The following is an 18886-nucleotide window of genomic DNA, read 5'->3' on the forward strand; positions in this document are numbered from 1 at the left end:
GTTTCTTTTATAGCTTAGAGTTTATCTAATGAGCTCCAGCTAATTCCTCTGCTCTTTCTGTTGCTTATGTAGTGTACTAGATTTTTTGTTTGTTTGAGTCTGCTGCCATACACTCCTTAGCTTTCAGATCAGAAGATTCTGTGTTAATTGTTTTTCCTGTAACTAAAACAAAACAAATATATACTTGTCAGAAGCAAGATTAGTAGCTGGTGGTAAAGATGGTACTTTTCTAAAAAAATTTTCCTAGATATAAACTTTTTAAATTTTGAAAGTAGTTTGTTGACAGCATAAACAGTATGAAATTTTTTAAAAAATTAAAACCTTCTGGTTTAAGCTGTGTTCCTTCTCAGACTGCATTATTTTAATGCTCAGTATTTTGTATAATGTAAGCATTTATTTCTGGAAGATGCATAAATCTATTATTCAGTGTTCTGAGAATGTCAGTTTGATAGTTAACCTGGCTATTTTCTCTAATCCAACAGTGTATATCAGGTGTTCCAGGTGTGGTATTTGGTAGAGATCAAATCTTCTAGGAGTAATAGCTCTCACAGTCTCATTAGTTACAGACAAAACTATTCTGGCCAGGAGACAGTATTTTAGCAGAATGACTTTAAAAAAAAAAAAAAAAGGAAGATAGGTTCAGTTTCTTTAAGAGAAACTGAAAAATCCTGAGATAAGAAGGATAGAGATTCTGTACCTTAGCACCCAGTTTTCCAGTGATGTGGCATGACTTTTGTGCCCTGAGTATGCATTCATGACCTGAGTTTCTTCATTACACATTAGCTGCCTCTTTCCTTCTGCCATTTCCTGTTCTCAGTACTACCAGTAGAACTCAGAGTTCAGATGACACATAGATCAATAAAGGTAATGTACTGGGGAAAATACAAGTTTTTGTTCTAGTCTGTATTTCATAACATCTTCAGACACAAAACTGCATGAAAAATAAAGCTTCATTTTAAAATTAAACCTTGACTTTTAAAAATAAACCATTTTCAATTTGTGACACTTCATAGACTTTTATAGGTTAAAAGAATAAATTGTTTTCTCCTGTAGATACTCATCAGTGTGATCATTTGAATAAAATTTAACTTTGGGGTTCCCATGATTAGAAACTCTTCATGTTGGAATCCACTTTTGCAGTGACATCTTAGCTCTCATGTTACCCGCCCATTTCATAAGTACTAATGAAACACCAAGGTTTAGGGGAGGTGAGGATTCCTTTTAGTGTCATAGGTGACTGGCACAATTATACTCAGATACATCCTTCCTAAGTGACTTTTTTTCTTTTTGTCTCTTCTGTACAAATTTATGGGGTACACGTGCAATTTTATTATATGCATAGATTACGTAGTAGTCAAGTGAAGGCTTTTAGGGTATCCATCACCCAGTGATGGATGGGTACAGCTTACATTGTACCCATTAATCAATTTCTCATCATGCTCCCATCCTCTCACTCTTCCAAGTCTTCATTATCTATCATTCCACTCTACGTAAGTGTGAACACCTTTTTTTAGTGCCGACTTATGAGTGAGAACATATAATATTTGTCTTTCTGTGCCTGGTTTATTTCACTTAAGATAATGACCTCCAGTTGCATCCATGTTGCTGCAAAAGACATGATTTCATTCTTTTTTATGGCTAAATAGAATTCCACTGGGCATATATACCACATTTTCCTAGATGGACACTTAGGTTAATTCTGTATATTTGCTAGTGTGAATAATGCTGCAATAAACATACAAGTGCAGATACCTTTTTGATATAATGATTTCTTTTCCTTTGGGTAGATACCCAGTAGTGGGGTTGCTGGATTGAATGGTAGTTCTATTTTTAGTTTTTTGAGAAATCTCCGTACTATTTCCCATAATAGCTATACTACCTTCCCACTAAGAGTTGCCTTTCCTTCACATCCTTACCAACATCCGTTATTTTTTGTCTTTTTAATAATAGCCATTCTGACTTGGGTAAGTTGATCTCTTTGTGGCTTTGATTTACATTTCTCTGATGATTAGTGATGTTAAGCATTGTTTCAAACAGCTGTTGGCCATTTATGTCTTCTTTTGAAAAATGTCTGTTCATGTCCTTTTGCCCACTTCTTAACGGGATTATTTGGGTTTTTTTATTGTTATTGTTGAGATGTTTTAGTTCCTTGTATATTCTGGATAGTAGTCCTCTCTTAGATGAGTAGATTACAAATATTTTTTTGCATTCAACAGATTGTCTCTGACTCTGTTGATTCTTTTGTTGTATAGAAGCTTTTTAGTTTAATTAAGTCCCATTTGTCTATTTTTGTTTTTGATGCCTGTGATTTTAAGGTCTTAGTCGTAAAATTCTTTGCCTAGAACAGTGTCCAGAAGAGTTTTCCCTAGGTTGTCTCCTAGTATTTTTATGGTTTTGCGGTTAAAGTTTTTTTTTTTTTTTTTTTTTTTTGAGACAGAGTCTCACTCTGTTGCCCAGGCTAGAGTGAGTGCCGTGGCGTCAGCCTAGCTCACAGCAACCTCAAACTCCTGAGCTCAAGCGATCCTCCTGTCTCAGCCTCCCGAGTAGCTGGGACTACAGGCATGCACCACCATGCCCGGCTAATTTTTTTTCTATATATATTTTTAGCTGTCCATATAATTTCTTTCTATTTTTAGTAGAGATGGGGTCTCGCTCTTGCTCAGGCTGGTCTGGAACTCCTGAGCTCAAACGATCCGCCCACCTCGGCCTCCCAGAGTGCTAGGATTACAGGCGTGAGCCACCGCGCCCAGCCCAGTTTAAGTTTTTAATCCATCTTGAGTTGATTTTTGTAAATGGTGACAGATAGGGGTTCACTTTTATTCTTCTGCACATGGCTATCCAATTTTCCCAGCACCATTTATTGAAGAGGGTGTCTTTTTCTCCAGTGTATGTTCTTATCAGCTTTGTCAAAGGTCAGTTAACTGTAAGTATGTGGCTTTATTTCTGGTTTCTCTATCATTTTCCATTGGTCTGCATCTATTTTTGTACCACTACCATACTGTTTTGGTTACTATAGCCTTGTAATATAATTTGAAGTCAAGTAATGTGATGCCTGTAGCTTTGTTCTTTTTGCTCGGGATTCCTTTGGCTATTTGAGGTCTTTTTTTGGTTCCCTATGAATTTTAGGATTGATTTATTTCTCAGCTAGATCATTATTGGTATATGGAAATGTTACTGATTTTTGTACATTGATTTTTGTATCCTGAAACTTTACTGAATTCATTTATTCAACATAAGAGTTTTTTGGTATGGAATCTTTAGATTTTTCTGGATATAAGATCATATCATCAGCAAACAGAGATAATTCAACTTCCTCTTTCCAATTTGGATGACTTCTATTTCTTTCTCTTGCCTGATTGCTCTGGCTAGGGTTTCCGGTACTATATTGAATAGGAGTAGTGAAAGTGAGCATTCTTGTCTGGTTCCAGTTCTTAGGGGGATTGCTTTCAACTTTTCCCAATTCAGTATGGTGTTAGCTGTGGGTTTGTCATGTATGACTTATTATTTTGAGATATGTTCCTTCTGTGCCTAGTTTGTTGAGAATTTTTATCATGAAGGGATGCTGGATTTCGTCAAATGTTTGTTCTGATCTATTGAGATGATCATATGGTTTTTGTCCTTGATTTTGATGTGATATTGCCTCTTTTATTGATTTGCATATGCTGAACTATTGCATCCCTGGGATAAATCCCACTTGATTGTGGTGTATTTATCTTTTTGATATGGATTCAGTTAGATAGTATTTTGTTGAGGATTCTTGCATCTGTGTTCATCAGGGATGTTTGCCTGTGGTTTTCTGTTTTTGTCGCATCCCTGTCAGGTTTTGGTATCAAAGTGTGCTGGCCTTATAGAATGGGTTAGGAAGAATTTCCTTCTCTTCAATTTTTTGGAATAGTTTGAAAAGAATTGGTATAAACTCTTTGTAAGTTTGGTAGAATTCAGCAGTGAAGCCATCTGGTCCTGGGTTTTTCTTTGTTGGGAGACTTTATTACTAATTCAGTGTTGCTACTTGTTATTGATCTGTTCAGGTTTTCTGTTTCTTCCTGATTCAATCTTGGGAGGTTGTATGTTTCCAGGAATTTATGCATTTCCTCTAGGTTTTCTAGTTTGTGAGCATATAAGTTCTTAATAGTCTCTGATGATCTTTTGTATTATTTCTGTGGTAGCAGTTGTAATACCTCCTTTTTCATTTTTGAGTTTGCTTGAGTCTTGTTTAGTTTAGCTAGCAGTTTATCATTTTGTTTCTTTTGGAAGAACAAACTTTTTGTTTTATTGATCCTTTTAAGTATTTCATTTAATTCTGCTCTGATCTTTGTAATTTCTTCTGCTAATTTTGGGTTTGGTTCTTCAATTGTATTGTTAGATTGTTAATTTTTAATCTTTATGCTTTTTGATATAAGCATTTAATACTATAAACTCACCTTTTAGCACAGCTTTTGTTGTATCCCACATGTTTTGGTATATTGTGTTTGCTTTTTCATTTGTTTCAGAAATTTTTTTTATTTTGTCTTACTTTCTTTGTTGATCCAGTGGTCATTCAGGAGCATGTAGTTTAATTTCAATGTATTTGTATAGTTTCCAGAGTTCCTCTTGGTAATGATTTCTAGTTTTATTCCACTATTATCTGAAAAGAGACTTGATAATGATTTCAAATTTTTTAAAAATTTGTTGAGACTTGTTTTGTGGCCTAACATGGTCTATCTTGGAGAGTGTTTCATATGTTGATAAAAAGAATGTATATTCTGCAGGTGTTGGGTTAAATGTTCTGTAAAGGTCATTTAGGTTCATTAGATTTAAAGTCTAGTTTACAAATAATGTTTCCTTGTTTGATTTTCTGTATAGATGATATGTCTCACGCTATGAATGGAGTATTGAAGTTCCCCCCTATTATTGTATTGCTTTCTCTCTCCTGTTAGGCCTAGTAATATTTGTTTTATGAATCTGGGTACTCCAGTGTTGGGTGCATATATATTTAGAATTATATGTCCTGCTGAATTGATCCTTTTATTATTATATAATGGCCTTCTTTGTCTTTTTTTTTTTAACCATTTTTTTTTTAACTTAAAGTCTTTTACCTGATATAAGTGTAGCAACTTACGCTTACTTTTGGTTTCTGTTTGTATGGAATATCTTTTCACACCCCTTTACTTGTGCTCCGTATGTGTCTTTACAGTCAAGGTGAGTTCCTTGTAGGCAGCGTATATTTAATAGTTGGGTCGTTTTTAAAAATCCATTCAGCCAATCTGTATCTTTCGAGTGGAGCATTTAATCCATTTATATTCAAGGTTAGTATTATTATGTGAGGTTCCATTCTTATCATATTAATTATTTTCTAGTTGTTTTATAAATTGTTTCTTTTTTCTCTTACTGTTCATCATTGTGGTTTGGTGGAATTCTGTAGTGCCGTTTGAGTTCTTCTCTTCCTCCTTTGTGTGATTGCTGTACCAGTAAGTTTTATACTTTAGTCTGTTTTCATGATGGGAAGTGTCATCCTTTTGCTGCTAAGTTTAGGACTTCCTGGATGATTTCTTATAGGGCCAATGTAGTGGTGACAAATTCCTCAGCATTTGCTTATTCAGGTAAGACTTGATTTGTCTTTCATTTATTCATATATAGAATTCTTAGTTGAAAGAGTTTGGTGGTTTTTTTTTTTCCAGTACTTTTAATATGTCATCCCATTTTTTTCTAGCCTATAATGTTTCTGCTTGGAAGTCCACTGTTAGTCTTATGGGGTTTCCTTTATAGGTGACTAGACATTTGGTGTTTTTACAGTTCACTCTTTCACTTTGACTAGACAGTCTGATTATAATGTGCCATGGCAAAGTCCTTTGTGCATTGTATCTTCCTGAGGATCTCTGAGCCTCCTGAATCTGGATGTCTAACTCTCTTGATAGACTTAGGAAGTTTTTGCCTATTATTTCATTAAATAATAAAGGTTTCCTAAACCTTTTGTTCTCTTTTCACCCTCAGTGACACTAATTCATTCATAAATTTGGTCATTTTATGTTGTCCCAAAAGTCTTAAAAGCTTTATTTGTTCTTTTTTATTCTTTTTTTCTTTATTTTTTTGTGACTGGATTATTTCAAAAGACCTGTCTTCAAGTTCTGAAATCTTTCTTCTGCTTGGTCTAGTCTATTGTTGAAGGTTTCAAATATATTTTGTCTATTGCTGGAGAATTATTGTGTTCCTTTGAAGGGGTGTCATTTTTCCCTTTTTCATGTTTCCTCTGTCTCTGTGTTGATATATTTGCATATGGTGTAACAGCCGCTTCTTCCAATTTTTGAATTTACTTTCATTGGGGGTGTTAGGGGGACTTGTTCCTGAAGATGTGTCTGTGATGCTGGTTGGTAGGGCCCTTTGGCTTTGCTTCTGGGTGTATGCAGTAGCAACATCTCCGTATGATTTCTTTGGCTATAAATGGCATTAGCAGTGTCTGTGATTTCCTCATTGTGCTAGGATGTGGTTATTTGTGGAGGCCATAGTTAAGTTGTGTCAGGGACTGGAATGCCAGATGCACCCACCTTCAGGCTTCAGTGGTAGTGATAGTGAGCTATGCATGTCTGTTCCTATTCCCTGGGACAGCATACATTGGCATCTGTGTTGGTGGATATAGGCTGGCTGATTCTTGGGCCTCTGGGTGGCTTAGTCTAATGTTGGTTGTTGTGGCAGTGGACTAGGCAGGTAAGCAGGCTCTCAAGCCCCTGGTGGTAGCAGTGATGTGATGCTCATCTGGGTCTCAATGGTTGTGTGCTTGTGTTGGCAGTGGTTGCAATGGGCTGTGCATGCTGGCCTCTAGGCCAGCAGGTGGTGCTTGCAGATAGGATCCAGCGGAGATGATAGTGGTAAGATGTTCAGGCCTAATGTCAGTCCCCCAGAAGAGTGCTCAGGCATCCTAGGTGTACTCTGTCATGTCTGTCTTGGGAAGTAGGAGGTTGAAGCCAAGTGGAGTCAGACCAGGCAGGCACTCAAGTCCCTCAATGGCAAATGCGTGTACCAGCTGTGATGGGTGGGGCTGGGGCAATCCTCAGACCTCTGGCAGAATATTCAGGTGAGGGGCAGCAGCCACCGTGCTGGGGTTCTGCCACAGGGAGGGTGGGGCCAGCCACAGCCTTGACTGGCAGGCCACATGTCCTTCTCACACCACAGTCCCAGTGAGGGTCACTCCCCAGTCCCAGCTGTCACAGCCAACCCAGCTGACTGATAAAATCCAGTAGTACATGTTTAATCTGTAACTCAGCCCTGAGCCATAAGAGCCTCCACCCAGCTCAAGACCAACCCTCTGCAGCAGTTCACATCCCACTGAACCCCTGAAGGTAATGCCCACTTCCCAGTACCTATGGCTACAGCCCATACCACTCTCACTTCTCAATCTTGGCTATGGGAACCCACCCTGCCATTCAAACCCATTCTTCACTCGACAGCTCAGGTTTCCTTAACAGTTAAGACTGGCACATCTGGGTCCCAGGATAGCATGGAGCCTGTTAGAAGCTATGATCAAAAGTGGTGTCTTGCTGTAGATATTTAGGTTTCAGAAACAGCATGGGACCAAGGCCCAGTTCTCTCCCTGGAGCAGTTCCTTCTTACAATTTCTCAGTCACTCTCTAAGTTAGACTCAGGGATTGGGAGAGTGAAGGTACTCTCCAGTGGGAAAAGTGGACCACAGAAACCCTCTAACTCACCCTCTCCTCATATTGAGGATCACCCCAGTTCCCAGCGAGTTCTGGCCAAGCAGGTTGCCTGTAGTCCTTCTTCTTCCTAGTATTTGGTGTTTCCTCTTGCTATTCTGTGGTACTCTCATGTTCTTTCTTGGACAATGTATTCAGAGTGTGATTGTCAACACACTGTTTTGGTTCTTGTAGGTGGATTAGGCGTGCAAGAAATGTTTCTAGTCCACCATATAATGCTTATTTGTAAAATCATCAGTTTTCTTCACATAACTGGAGAGGCAGTGAGGCCCCAAACTGGGTTCTTGCAGCCTTCCACTCTGCAGACCTCAGCCTCACACCAAGATCAGGTCTTCCTTGGACTGCAATACCTATTTTTCTTTTCTTAATCCAACAAAAAGAATTTCACTTCCAGGCTCCCAGAAAATTGCTTTTAACTTAAATTTCACCACCCAATCATTACCTCAAAGTTACCATTATTCCAAACTCATTTTATCTTTCATAGTGCATTTAATTAATTGGTCTGAACGGTACAGTACATCTGTTAGGATTCAAGCTAAACATTCTTCACACGTACACCATGACAATTATCTTTAATTCTGTAGTCTTTCACAAACCAGTATTAGGGTTAAGAACTTCTAATGTACTGAAAGCTATTGATATAGTTGGATTTTAAGTTGACTTTCTAGATGATAAGTGAACTATAACAAAGAGTTAAATTTATCAAGATTAAAACATGTTTTCAGCATGTTGTTTTTATTTGATTTTTGTGTCTTCATATTACACAAACAATTTTATTGGATTTTATTACACTTGGCTTTTTAATTTGTTTTCTTTTTTTAAATATGTGACAACTTTTCTTAGAGTAAAGTGAAATAAATTGTGTTTTGTAATTTATTCAGTTTGAATAAATTGAAGTTTTTCATATTCCAGGAACAGAAGACTCTTTCTTTGTTCAGTTCTATTAATTCTCAACCCGCTTTCACTATGTGCTCATGAAAACTATTTAATCAGTGGGCTAGAGAGATCAGTCTCAATAAAGCTAGAATTTACTTAATCTACACTGGTATCCCATAGAGGATTCTTAAAGCTTAAAAGTTTTGTTAGAGTGATACAAAGATGTAAAACAGACAACATGGGAAAATATATTTACCACTTATGTTGTAGATGAAGAGTTATTATCTGTTGATATATTAAGAGTTGTTGTAGATGAATAGTTGAATACCCTGATAGAAAAACAGTAGCTTACACACACGCATGTTTATGGAATAAAAAGCTAACCAGTGATTGTCCCTGAACAACAGAGAAAATTTTATTTGTACTTTTTACATTTTTATATAATTTTATAAGCATTGCTTTTTTAATCAGAAAAATATAAAAGTAATAAAAATAATTCCATTAAAAACCAAAAGTTTTGCTGAGCCTATAATTTTACTAGATAAGGTTATTTTGGGATGGTCACATCAACAAACCTAAACTGTTCATCTGTATAATTTGTGGCCGCCCTCGTGGGTGCTTCTCTAAAAATCTATCAATCTACATTAGTTCAATATTTAATACAAAAAGATTATGGGGGGAAAAAGAGGAAAGCCTGCTGTCTAGAAACTTGAAATGGTAAAGAGATGTGAAACATTGGCTCATACAAAAATGGTAAATTCCAAGTGCTCTGCTGCTAATCCCCACTGTTTGAGGGTACCTTAAACATTGCACAGGAAGTTAAATCTTACATTGTGATAAATTAATGCTTTTAAGTTTAAATACATTTCATAAGTCTTACTAAACTGATGTTATTTTCTACATAGATTTCCAGCACCTATCTAGAGAGCAATTGGCCTATACGGGTGAGTTGTTTTTTTTGTTGGCGCTGACTTTCATTGGATAGCATTTACAGCAAGAGGCATTTTGGGGAGAGCCCCTCAATGGGCGTAATTGATAAGAGTAAAATTTTAGTATTTGATCCATTATGTATTGTTAGTACATTAACATTTATAATTTTGTCAAATACATAAATATTTGGATTTTTAAATTTGGCATCTTATATTTAATTTACTTAGGAAACGTTTATCAATAGTCTGTTTGCCTAACACTATAGCAAGCTGTTTATACCTAACAAAGTGTATAGGTTTGCAAGAAAGAGTTCTTAATTTTTTTTTTTTCTTTTAACAGTTTTCAGCTATTGATAAGCTTGGACAGAACATTGCTGTGGTTGGCAAGTTTGGTTTTGCACATTATTCTTTACTCACCAAAAAATGGAAACTTTTTGGAAACATCACCCAGGTTAGTCTTTTTTTAAATTAATAACTATTTCTTAAAGTATAAGAGAAATACAATGTGAAGATAACTATAAAGTAAACCATTGGTTAGTTATAAAAAATGAAATCAAATATAAAAAAGTCATACTGGGTAATGTCTGAAAGTCAATTGTGATAAAGTACTTGATGTTTGATAAAGGATTTATGTTGAATAATTGGTTTGGTTTTAATTCTTGTTAAGATCAGTAACTATAATTCTGTAGCTTAAGGATTTACTCTTACATTCCAGGGTGGTTCATCAAATGTGATCAGAATAAATTTCCACAAAATTTGAGATCACTCCTTGCTTGTCTGTGTGAGATATATATGTGTGTGTGTGTATATATTTTTTTTGGGGGGGGGGCAAGGGCTAGTGCATATATATGTGTATGTATGTATGCTTGCATGCAGTTGGATTTTGTAAGAATCAAATAGACAATAAGGAAATTCACACTTAATAGTGCCTATTTTGTACCAGGTACATTAAGGTGCTTTCATGTATATTATCTCATTTATCTTCATAACAACCCAGTGAGAGCACTATTGTGACCCTTTGATCAAAGAAAAATTAGGATCCAGAGTCATTCATCTGACAAATGATAAAGCCCAGAATTTAAACAAAGGTCTATTGGATGTGGGAATGATGATGCTTTATAATACCCAGTTATTTTGAATGAGGTATTTGCTTCCTTACAGAAATATTTATTTTTAAAAATAGGATATGAATTATTATTAATAGAGGTCCTAGAGTAATAATTCGGGGTGAATGAGTAGAGCAGAAATAATTTGAGCTCTCATTGTCTGCCTAAAAATATTTCATAAATGTATTACTTTCTTATAATTTCTGATAATAGAATTAAGGTAAATATGTTTTATTTTCTTAAGGAGCAAAATATGATTGTGACAGGTGGCTTAGCCTGGTGGAATGATTTTATGGTCCTTGCCTGTTATAACATAAATGACCGTCAAGAAGAGGTAAGTTTTTTTTCCTCTCAGAAATAATAGATTTTTACATTTTAAAGCTATTAAAAACATTTTATTTTATGTAGAAAATAGTCTGTTGAAAACTGAACAAAATATTTTATTTTTTTAATCAAGAATTTAGCATTTTTTAGCTAATAGGATTTTCTTTTCAGGTTATTACTTTTTTTTTTTTTTTTTATTTTTGGAGTGACAATTGGGACTTCCAAGATAACCTTTTCTAAGGGTTTTAGCTGTTAGACATTCTCTGTGAAGTTTGAAAATAAAGACAGTTAAAAGCAAAAATGTTTATAAGGCTGGCTGTCCTTAGAGATAAATTTATTAATTTATTGATTTAGAGTAGTCCCCCCTTATCCACAGGGAATATGTTCCAAGACTCTCAGTGGATGCCTGATACTAAGGACAGTACCGAACCCTGTACATACTGTTTTTTCCTATACATTTATACCTATGGTAAAGTTTAATTTGTAAGTTAGGCACAGTAAGACATTAACAACAATAGCCAAATAGAACAGTTATAATGATATACTGTATTAAATATATGAATGTGGTCTCTCTCAAAATACCATTTTATACTCACCTATTTTTGGACTGTGGTTGACAACAACAGGTAACTGAAACCTTGGAAAGCAAAACCATGGATAAGGTGGAACTATTGGATATGGTTTCTTGTTTGTCCTGGAAAACTGCTGATCTCATTATATCAGTTCTAAATATGTAGGTCTAAAAGGAGTATCTCATAATAGTGCATTTAGTTTTGATCACTTCGATTTTTGATTATTGTAGAATGAGCCTTGTTTCCCAAAATAAAAACATAATCCATTTATTGTTAAAGCTTAAATGGGTCTTTTAACTCCTATTACTTGGGGAAAAAAATCAGTAGATTAAAAAAACAGCATGTTGTCTGGGTGCGGTGAATCATGCCTGTAATCCCAGAACTTTGGGAGGCTGAGGTAGGAGGATCACTTAGGACCAGAAGTTCCAGGCTGGTCTGGGCAACATAGCGAGACTTGGTCTCTGCAAAAAAATTTAAAAATTAGTCAAGCATGGTGGTGCACACCTGTAGTTCCAGCTACTTGGGAGGCTGACGTGGGGGATCACTTGAGCTTATGAAGTCAAGGTTACAGTGAGTTATGATCACCCTACTGCACTCTAGCTTGGGTGACAGAGCAAGACCCTGTCTCAAAAAAAAAAAAAAAAAAAAGCATATCTAAAGTATTAGGTCATCCCTAGTAGTCATCTCATTTTTATAATTTTCTTTATTTTTATTTTCTTTAGCTCAGAGTATACTTGCGAACATCAAATCTGGACAATGCTTTTGCTCATGTCACCAAAGCACAAGCAGAAACATTACTGCTTAGTGTCTTCCGGGACATGGTAATAGTATTTAGAGCAGACTGTTCAATATGCCTTTACAGTATTGAAAAAAAATCTGATGGGTAAGTATATAGCTTATGAGAAGTCACTTTTTGCTTCTATTTGTCATGTTTCTTCTCTGTAGTTTGTTTTCTTAGAAGTTATTTGACCTTTATTTAGTTTCATTTTTTTAAGTGAAAAAAGCAGAATTTAAATTAGTAATATTCATATAATAGCTGTGAAAAAAGAAATAGCCTAAACTACTTCTGCTAATCTTTGTGGATTCATTTGAAAAAAAAAAAAAAAATCTACTTTGGGATGAGGTAAACCCTTAGATACTAATTTTTTTTTTTTACAACCTTCAAAATAAGTGGTTATTGACTATCCTAGTGTTCCAGACACTTGGGGAAATTTGAAGTAGTTCTACAGCTTTAAGGTCTTAGGAAGCATGTCCTTTGCAGACTGACTTCTATTTCCACTGAGCTAGATGGCTATAGTCTAGGGCAGGAAAAACAAGCAATCTTGTTGCTGGTACATGTTGCCTTATGTTCTTGGCATCTGGTCAACTTGCAGCATTTAGACCACACTTCTTGAGTTTTATTTTGTTTTCATGAAGTTTTTCATTTGTTTAAATAACCATGAAGTATGTATTTGCTGAAATAGTACAGTGATTGGGGAGTAATACAAAGATAAAAATTAAGAGATCTTATCAGCCTCAGTGATTGACCCCTCATCCTTTCTCAACCAACTATTTTTTTCCCTTAAATATTTCTATTATAGCTTCTTTTCATAGTTTTTTTCCTTCCCTCCTACATTTATTTTATTCCGTTTCTCTCTCATCCTCATATGTGTTCTTTAGAGTCCCTTAACCTTGCCAATCTCCTGATGAAAGGATATTTGGGGAAGAGAGAACAATGGGTAGAACACATTTGTGTCTTTTGTAAGCATGAAATATAATATTGTCAATAGCAGGAAAAGAAAAAAAAGTCTTGTTAGCATTGTTGTTGAAGTGTGTGGGTTTCTTTTGTTTTTATAGTCCAAATACTACTGCTGGTATTCAAGTTCTTCAGGAGGTCTCCATGTCACGCTACATTCCTCACCCTTTTCTGGTAGTATCTGTCACTCTAACATCAGTGAGTACAGAGAATGGAATTACCCTGAAAATGCCGCAGCAGGTACCATTCCATTATTAGAGTTCTTTGGAGTTTACATCTCAATTTTTACTGTTTTAAGTTTATTTTAGGAACTATTTATCTGTTGAGCAAATAAATACTAAGTGTGTAGAATGTATCTACTTTGAAGATACTGGGTGGTGATAGCAAACTAAATAGACATGGTTTCTGCTCAGACATTAAACAAATAATTACCTATATAATTAACTGTTGTTGTGTGTACCAAAAAGTAGTATCACAGGTTACTGTGAGAGCATATAACAAAAACCTGTTATAGTCTGAACAGTCAGATTTCTGTATCCTTTAAACTGAAAACTGGAGAACAAGCAGAGATTATCTAAGTAAAGAGGGAGAATTTCAGGCAGAGGGAACAGTAGTGCAAAAGCCCATGGACAAGAAAGAACATGACACGCTCAAGGAATTGGAAGAATTTTAGAGTCACTGGGAGGTGGAATGTGAGAGAGGATATGAGTCTTACAGATAATATTAATAACTTTAGGCTTCAAGTCTAAAGTGTTTTAAGCTAGGTATCACATGTAAGCTTTATTATGTTTACTCTGACTGTAGAGAGGAAAATGAACCGAAGTAGAATGAAACTGCATGTAGGGAGAGCAGCTGGGAGGACATTGTAATGATCTAGATGAATGGAGTTAGTGGCCTGAACTTGGGCAGTGGAAAAGGACATGGAAAGAAGTAGAACAAATATAAAATACAGAGGATTCCTTGATCAGTTAATTATGAGGAAAGAGAAAGTATATTCCCATAGTTTCTGGGTGAAGTAACTGAGTATGTAGTAGTGCCACCGTGACTCGGGTTACATAACTTCTATTTCAGAGTCCCTTCCATTATACCAGTGGTTTCCAAACTTACTGTCAACTGGGAATCCATTTCAGAGGAAAATGCTGTGCAGATTATTTGTCATTTCAGTCTGTCCAGTCTGTCTTTTACTTCATACTGAGGCATTACCATTGAACCTCAGCGCTCCATACGGTAGATAGAAAACAATGCACTAGACTATGCAGTTATTAGAAATTCAGCTACTTAAGAGAACCTCTTCCTCTACAGTTGTAATTGTTATGAACTATTATTTATATGGATCTAAAATCTGACTTGTAACAGTCATAATTTTCTCACTTTTTGGAATAAGAAATAATAAAGCTGTTCGTTTTCCACATGATAACCTAAAGTATTTATAGACAATTATCATTCCTTGGCTTCCCCTCCTTTCCTCACATTTTTCTGTGTCTTCTCATCTCATGTTAAATATTCCCATATCTTCAACTATCTCATGTAATATTCTTTCTAGACCCCTTAACCATCTTGGTCTCCCTTCTGTAGATAAACTTGTAATTTGCTTTTTCCTTTAAAATATAGCTCCCATTTTCTCTGAAAATTATATTTCATGGTAACCAGATGGTCCTAGTTGATAAGGAAAAGTTCTGTTTTACAGAAGAATTCTAGCTAAAAGATGTGAAAGAAACGTGAGAATTTAAAAATCACTATTTTGCAGCCCTGAGGAAATAACTGATTTAGACAGTGATCATTATTGTATGAAGCTTTACAATGAAGGGATCAGGTTGTCATATCCAAGCTTTATTAATCAATATTAGTTAGCATCACTGAAAGTGGGAAAACCAGATGTGATATTCTTTCTTAGGTGATATAACATGAAGTTCACATTGAGGAACTGTTGCCAAAAACATTGAACCTGAATCAAATTAAGTGTCTAGATAGAGTCATCTTCGATTCAAAGGAAATAAAGATATTTAGTCTAATTTGCACCACAAGGAAGCATAATGCGGGGCATTCTGTAGGACAGCTACAAGTCAATAAGTCTGGGGGTGGGGAGGAGAGACTCTTCTAGATTAAATAAGTCTTTAGAGCCACAACAACCAAATGTAATAGATAGGCTCATTTGAGGGGTGAACATGACAACTGCAGGGCTACAGAACCAAGTCTGTGAGCTCATTTGTATACTCATTCAAACCAGCTATAAAAAGACACTGTTGCAACAGTTGGAAAATTTAAATATGAATTCAGAGATAAAACCAAGGAATAACTATAAATTTTATTAGATGTGATACTGGCATTCTGGTTATGTATGCAAATGTCCATATATTTAGGAGTGCATATTAAACATACAGAGGTAAAATGGCAGGATATCTTGCTTTAAAATGCTTTGGCAAAATTTAAAAAAAGAAACAAGGGATAGATGGAGCAAATATGGCAAACTCTTGATAACTTGTGAACCTAGATAACAGGAATATGGGACTTCATTGTAGTAATCTTCATGCTTTGGTCATGTTTGAAGTTTTCATATTAGAAAAAAAGGGACTCTCTGTCCCAGATGGAGTAAGCAATCACTGGCATCAGTGGTACCAGGGGTACCCCATTTTGAGAGGGCCTTTCACAAAGAGGAGGTGGCTAACTTGGTGAAGAGCAGATGAAGAAGTCAATTGAAATAAAATAGGAAATAGAATGATTACCTCTGCTATAGAGGGAAAACCAAGAATGCTACGGCAAAGCAAGTCTTGATTTAATATTAAAGATTTTTTTAAAGTAGTGATAATAGTGAGAACTGTTCAACAGCAGAATAGCATCTCCTTGAGAGAGTGAGCTCCTTGTTCCTGAAACTCCCACGGAGAATCATCTGCCAGGGATTTTCTTAGGGTAAGAGGATAGTGTTTTGGGTTCCTTCAGATTTAGGATTTTGAGCATACAGATGGCCCCTGCTTTTCTTGAACACTTCATTAAAGTTGTGTGAGACTGATATTGCAGTCACCTATAATATTATCAGAAAGTGTTGAATGAGTAGTTAATAATATCCACTCAATGAAGAAAAGAGTAGTGTTTTTTTAATGTAGTGCTGAAATCCATCATCTTAAAACTTAAGGTGATCATTAGTCATGTTGTGGTGAATTGCAGTAAGTGCTTTTAAAGATCTTTTGAAATGTTGGAGGAGTTTGTCCCTGTGCCAATCTCCAGTTATACCATTTTGTTTTCATGTGATTGTATGCTTGTTTTTCTTTTTCCGCTGCTAGGTAGCTACATTTACTGTTATCTGGGTGCCTGATACGGTTCCCAATCACCTTTTAAATTCTAGTTTTCCTTCTCATACCCCTAAGTTATTGGCTATTTTTCATATGTTATGGAGAGATACCCAAATTTGTAGTTTTGTTATTTCTTTATATGCAATCCCTTCTAGAATCTGAAAGCGGTAAGCAAGAGCATTTTGTATCGCTGTTTTGCAGCTAAAATGTATAGGGTGATTGCTATTTTCTTGAGTGAACCCTAAGTGATATTGGCAGCTTAAATTCAGCCAGCAAGCATCAAAGCCTGGGACATAATCCCACAGCTTCTGAATAGTCATCCTTTCCTTCCTGAAATTCTTTCCATTTTTGGTTTATGTGGCATTGTGCTTCCCCATTTCTCTCTTTCCCTTCAAAAGCTCAGGTGATGGCCCTCTGTTCTTTCCCCATGTCTACTGTGCCTCAGAAAACTTAGCTGTTTCCTTCAGTTTACCAACGTCACCTTTATGCTCTGATGCTGGCATATTCATCCCTGGTTCATTTTTACTTGAAAGTCTTACTGTTTTTTCAAATTAAATAGGAGAGAAAAGAAACTCTGGTTTTTCCCTTCCCTAATTCCTCTTGCTAACTTCTATCAGTGATAACTTCTCTAACACCTCACCTAAATTAGGTGCCTAAATCATCTTTGGTTTAGCTTGTTTTTCTACCTTTCATGTCTAGAATAACAGTAAAGTTTTTCTTTAAATCAAAATGATCTTCCTCTTTCCAGGTGAAAATGACTTGATATCTGAGATTCACTTTTGACACAGTGCTTCTCAAACTTTAATGTGCACAATTGATTAAGCTGAGTAATAGGGTTTAATAGGAAATCATTGTAGTTGGCTCTCTACTCTGGGGTTTGATTGAAATTTTCCATAATAAAAAGATAGACTATTTCCTCATTCCTGAAATCAATACCTATGAAGTCTTCCTCTCCTCAGTAATCCATCCTGATTAATTCTGATTTTTTAATAACTTTCTTATTCAAGAACCATAAATAGTGGCTTACTTCCTACTATTCTTTTACCTGGCTTTCCAAGTCCTCCTTGAAGGTCTGTTACCATCCAGCTTTGTTCTCATAATACCTGTAGTGTAGCCACATTGTTCTCACTTTCCTAGTGAACTCTTCTGTCCTAGCTCCATGTCTTTGTTTACATTTCATGCTTCAGCCAACCCTTACTCTTCTACCCATGATGTCTTCCTCATCTTTCAAGGTTCACCTCATCCTTTTCAACTTTTTCTAGCTTTGCCAGCAAGATCACCATGATATCTTATTTTTATGAACTTCTAAAGTTCACTTAGTTTTTCCAGGATAATTCAGTTCTGCCCTCAATTTTAAGTCACTGGTATCGTTCATTAATCCATATTCCCACAGAGCCTGGCAGAATGGCTGTACCTAGTACAACCTCAGTAAATATTATTGTTTATCCTGTAAACCTTACGAATTGGGGGGAAATGCTGAAAATATACATTAGTATGAATCTAATTTCTTTTTCTTAAATTTCAGGCTCGTGATGCAGAGAGCATTATGCTAAACCTTGCAGGACAGCTCATCATGATGCAGAGGGACAGGTCAGGCCCTCAGATCCGGGAGAAGGACAGTAACCCTAACCAGAGGAAACTTGTGAGTAAAGTGCAAGTCATTTTGACCATTAAGAAGGTATGGGGGCCGGGCGCGGTGGCTCACGCCTGTAATCCTAGCACTCTGGGAGGCCGAGGCGGGTGGATCGCTCAAGGTCAGGAGTTCGAGACCAGCCTGAGCAAGAGCGAGACCCCGTCTCTACTAAAAATAGAAAGAAATTATCTGGCCAACTAAAATATATATAGAAAAAATTAGCCGGGCATGGTGGCGCATGCCTGTAGTCCCAGCTACTCGGGAGGCTGAGGCAGTAGGATCGCTTAAGCCCAGGAGTTTGAGGTTGCTGTGAGCTAGGCTGACGCCACGGCACTCACTCTAGCCAGGGCAACAAAGTGACACTCTGTCTCCAAAAAAAAAAAAAAAAAAAAAAGAAGGTATGGGATTAGGATGAAGGAATAAAAGAATTTAAGAGGATAATATTGTCTTGTGATTTGGAAACTGAGAAAGTAAATGAAATGAGTCTTAAGCCTCTGATTGTAAGATTATTTGTGAAGTGAAGGATAAGGTCCTAAAATGGTAATCAGATCTTCTGTATTCCAGGTGTTATTGCTTAGGCATTAGTTGCAAATTCTAACAGGAAAAAAAAGATAGTCTGGTGAAGTTCATGGGATTTTTGGTTTTGTTTTTAGATTTAAATGATACATACTTTGAAAGGCAGGGTACCGTTATTAACACTAATTTTATATAGATTTCCTTGCTTTTCCAAAACAGTTGT

General features: G+C 36.1%; 1 protein-coding gene across 3 annotated transcripts in view; it reads left to right on the forward strand.

Annotated features, from left to right (window-relative positions):
• The window catches only part of RIC1 (RIC1 homolog, RAB6A GEF complex partner 1), a 115293-nt gene that overhangs the window by 84545 nt on the left and 11862 nt on the right, over positions 1-18886 (forward strand). For 2 of the 3 annotated variants that reach the window (XM_069476462.1, XM_069476463.1), the window contains exons 13-18: positions 9467-9505; positions 9831-9941; positions 10841-10930; positions 12215-12375; positions 13329-13467; positions 18040-18156. In XM_069476462.1, coding sequence (XP_069332563.1) covers positions 9467-9505; positions 9831-9941; positions 10841-10930; positions 12215-12375; positions 13329-13467; positions 18040-18156 — 657 coding nt within the window. The remainder of the gene's footprint in view (positions 1-9466; positions 9506-9830; positions 9942-10840; positions 10931-12214; positions 12376-13328; positions 13468-18039; positions 18157-18886) is intronic. The other variant, XM_069476464.1, reaches the window with a different exon arrangement.

This window comes from Eulemur rufifrons, chromosome 7 (genome assembly GCF_041146395.1).
Source record: "Eulemur rufifrons isolate Redbay chromosome 7, OSU_ERuf_1, whole genome shotgun sequence".
NCBI lineage: Eukaryota > Metazoa > Chordata > Mammalia > Primates > Lemuridae > Eulemur > Eulemur rufifrons.